The sequence below is a fragment of the Myotis davidii genome, unplaced genomic scaffold (assembly GCF_000327345.1).
Source record: "Myotis davidii unplaced genomic scaffold, ASM32734v1 scaffold88, whole genome shotgun sequence".
Taxonomy (NCBI): domain Eukaryota; kingdom Metazoa; phylum Chordata; class Mammalia; order Chiroptera; family Vespertilionidae; genus Myotis; species Myotis davidii.
The window spans coordinates 6,214,532-6,218,534 of record NW_006300377.1 but is presented as its reverse complement, the minus strand read 5'-3'; the positions used below and the strand labels follow the sequence as shown (position 1 = coordinate 6,218,534).

The 4,003-nt window shown below is 63.4% G+C and overlaps 1 protein-coding gene across 1 annotated transcript in view; it reads right to left on the bottom strand.

Moving 5' to 3' along the window:
- Positions 1–4,003, bottom strand: part of COL16A1 (collagen type XVI alpha 1) — a 59,944-nt gene that overhangs the window by 16,296 nt on the left and 39,645 nt on the right. Inside the window, exons 51-55 of the mRNA XM_015572783.1 lie at positions 2,846–2,899; positions 2,245–2,298; positions 1,687–1,740; positions 198–242; positions 3–72 (exon numbers count right to left, since the gene is read on the bottom strand). Coding sequence (XP_015428269.1) covers positions 3–72; positions 198–242; positions 1,687–1,740; positions 2,245–2,298; positions 2,846–2,899 — 277 coding nt within the window. The remainder of the gene's footprint in view (positions 1–2; positions 73–197; positions 243–1,686; positions 1,741–2,244; positions 2,299–2,845; positions 2,900–4,003) is intronic.

The following is a 4,003-nucleotide window of genomic DNA, read 5'->3' as shown; positions in this document are numbered from 1 at the left end:
GCCCTGGCTGCCACTCACCTGGTCGCCCTTCTCACCGGAGCTCCCTTGGGGTCCTCGCTCTCCTCGGGGACCCTGTCACCACAGAGAACAATGCAGATGGAACTCAATCTTCCTGCTCCCAGACCCCAGGGCAGGACCAGGACCAGGCCTAGGCCCTGATCCCCAGGTCCACATCTCCCCGCCCCTCCCTTACTCACCGCTGGGCCTGGGGGACCTGGGAGGCCTTCAGATCCTGGTGGGCCCTGCGGACACAAAGGAGCAAAATCAGTCCCTCTGACCGGAGGAGGTGGGCAATCAGGGGACGGGCAGGGGATGTGGTGGGAGGCCCTCTGAGCCGACAGGATTCCCCCCCTTTTTTTTCAGGCTTCCCCTCTTGCCTGAGCTACTGGACTAGCTCTTAACCAGCCCTGCCCCCAACTTGGCTCACAGCCAGCAACTGGCTGCCATCTCCTCCAGCCCAGCTGGGGTTATAACACTCTCTTGCTTCAAAACCTTGCATGGCTCGCCTCTGCTAACAGAAGGAGGAGCACATTCTCCACCAATGCCGTTTGGAGGCCATCTGTGACCTGGTACCCACCACCCTCTTCCTTTCTTATCTCCTGCCCTGCTTGGTCAGCCCGCTGTTCCCTGAACACACTGCCCATCTACACCCTGGGCCTTTGCACACGGGACCCACTACCCACAATGCCCTCTGTTCCCAGACCCCTTCCAGGCCTCTCAAATCATTAGATCATTAAATGGCGCAAAGCTGTTCCTTCAGTGCTCCCGGCCCCGGCCTCTCCCTCTGGGATTCCCCAGGACAGAAACCTCGTGCCCCTCCCCCACTTCATTCAGGGCTGAGCTCCAAGGCCACCTCCTCAGAGAGGCCTCCCTGACCGTCCCTGTTAACGGCGCTCTGCACACCACTCCAGCCCTCACCCCTTTTCTCCATCAGATCTCTCATGCTGCGTATGTGTTTGTCTATTCCTCTGTTATCTGCCTCCCCCCGCCCCCCAGAATGTGAGCCCTATGGAGTCAGGGGACAAAACTGGCTGTTTTATTCACCACAGCATCTTCAGGGCCTGGCGCCCAGCAGGCCCACAAGTTCTTGAATAAATGCACAGCGCGGTGGGCGGCTGCACCCACCGGGGCCTCGCTGACATGTGTGAGGTTCGAATGCAGGCTGCACCCTCACTCACTAACTAGCTGCAGGGCGCTGGTGAGCCACACCGCCTGGCCAGCCTCAGTGTCCTCATCTGACAGCAGCCTGGCTCCTGCGCTCAGCCAGGGCCTGGCTCTGCAGAGGGTGGCTCCGGGCTGTGGTGGGGGGCGGGGACCGACCAGGGGGCTGAGCTGGGTCTAGATCCCAGCCTGGGCCTCCAAGGCCGCCCCGGTAAGCCTGCCTCTGCTGGATGCGGGTGGGAGGCGTCTCCTGTCAGCTGACTCCCGGTGCCCCTCCCCTGGGCAGGCGGCCATTGGCTCCATGAACCCTGCTGGCATTCTCCTCCCAGCTCTGGCCTCCGCAGCCACCAGCCTGTACTGACTGCTTGAGATGCAGCTGGAGTGACTCAGGGGACAGGGAAGCAGGGGTCAGCCCTCCCCCCAGGCTTCTGGGAAAATCTCTGGTGGCGGTGGTGGAGGCAGGGCCAGGGCCGGCTCTCTGAAGCCCTGCTCCCGCCCCCGCGCTGAGCTGCGACTCAGACTCACCGATTCTCCCTTCTCTCCCGAGGGTCCAGCGTAGCCCCGCTCTCCCTTGATGCCCTGACAAGCGAGCAGAGAGAGAGGAATTAGCCCCGCGGCCTGCCGTCACCGCACTAATGCGAGGGGCGGAGACCGCGGCTGGTACACAGACGCGAGGAGGAGAGGTGGGCTGCGCCTCATCTGCGGGGGTGGCCCTCGGTGGAAAGGGGGGACAGGCCCACCCAGTGGGCTCCGGTATGGGGTGGCGGCTCCGTGCTGACCCCGATTGTCTCAACACCCCACCCCAGGAGCAGATCTGTTTGGCCGGGGCTCGGCCTCTCGGGGTCCTCCGAGAGCCTGGATGTGCAGTGACTGCAGCAGGTCCCCAAAAGGAAGGGAAGGGAAGAGACAAGCCGTGCGCCCCAGGGGCTTCCAGCAGCAGCTGTGCCTGGATGGCCCGGCAGAGCACGGGCTGCAGTGCTGGGGAAGGAAGGAGCCTGCTCCGCGGAGGGAGGTCCCGCTGGTCCTGTCCTGACCACCCCTCCCAGGCCCCGGTACCCCCGGAGCCAGCGCCCCCTTACTCACAGGCAGCCCCGGCGGGCCCATGGAACCTGGGTAGCCAGGTTGCCCTGGAGGACCCTGCAAAGAAAGGTGGACATGATCAGCCCCTAACGTGTCTGCTCCCCCTTCCTGGGCCGAAGGGTGGCCAGAGCCAGAAGCCCTGGAGCTGCCACCCAGCAGGCACCCACCCCAGCACAGCAACCACAGGGGCCGGGTCCCCCCCTGGGCCCCCCACTCCTCCCCTTACCTCCCCCCACACACACACACAGGCGCTCTAGGTCTCGACTTCCACTGAGACCCTGCGAGGGGCCCAGGGCAGGGGCTGATGAGGACCAGGAGGGGGAGCAGAGGGACCTGCTGTAGGAAGAGGTGGGGAGAAGAGCCCCCGGGGACGTTGGTAGGGGACAGGGGTGTTTGCCCCTCACAGGGAGCTGGGCGCCTGCAGATGGGCCTCCTTTCATCCTGAGGGGGTGTGAAGACCCCACCCCGAGGGGATCGGGGCTGAGGGGCAGAGAGCTTCAAAAGTAGGGTCCCCCCTCCCATCTCCCACACGGCAGCCACCCTGGGGCCTGAGCTGTCTTCCTGGGGCTCCTTGTCTACCTCAGGCCCCTGCGGCTCCTCTTACCAGTTCCCCCTTCTCTCCCGTCAGGCCCCTGAGGCCTCGCTCTCCTTGGAGACCCTTGGAGAGAAAAATCATGAGAAACTGCAGGGGAAGGCATTCCCGCCCAGCCCCCAACTCCTGCCCCCACCCCACGTCCTCTGTTCCAGGCAAAGGGGGGGGGCTGCTGGTGGCCCCTAGAGTCCCAGCAAGGTGCCCATAGGGCGTGTGCCCCAGAAGGGTAACTGTCAGAGATATAAACTCCCATAGATGGGTGCCTCCCAGAAGCACCCCCCAAGACAGGTAACTACAGTGATATGGCCCCCAAGTTGGCTGATCCCACAGGGTGCCTCCTGGGCAGGTGACTGTCATTGGTGTGCCCTATTGTAGTAACTGTCTGGGGTGTACCTTTAGGAGGGTGACATGTGTGTTCTTTCCCGGTGAAAACTGTCTGGAGAGGTGTCCCTGGCGTGATGCCCCCGCTAAAATATCCCACCAGGTACCCAGCACTTACCTGTCCAAGACCCCTTCCCCCAGTCAAAATCACCCTCTTTTAGGGCCCCGGGGAGAGACCGGGAGGCTCTCACCAGAGCATTCCCTGTCACTTTTCAGGGTGGAGAGGGCTCTCAATGCCCATCAAAGCCAGAGCGCCCCTCCCCCACTCCTCACTCTGCCCTTCATACGTTCACCTCACCATTGAGGGGCCATGTCGGCCCCTTCTCCCTCATGCCCGCATGAGACGGCGCCCAAACCTTTCCACAACACAAGACAGATGGCTAGACGGACAGATGGCCCCTTCACCCAAGCAAGCAGGAACAGACAAGGTCCGGCCGGGATGAGGGCGCAGGGACAGATGGAACTGCGGCCAGGGGGGCCCCGCTCCCCCGGCCCTCGTCACCAGGCCTAGGAGGAGAGGAGCCAGACCCCGGGAACACGCAATCTGACAAACAAAAGGTTAGTGTCCACGACCCAGGAGGGAGCAACAGTGAGGATGGGGATGACGGAAACACACCGTGATGATGATGAAGGCAGAGCAATTAACGACACCCGGCAGAAGGCGCCGGCCAAGAGGCCGGGAACAGAGGGGCAGGGCCCCCCCGACACTCAGAAACCCAACTGGCTGGCATCCCGTGTCCAGCCTCGGAGCAGGCTGGCACTGGCGCCCAGGAAGAGGAAAGGAAGGGA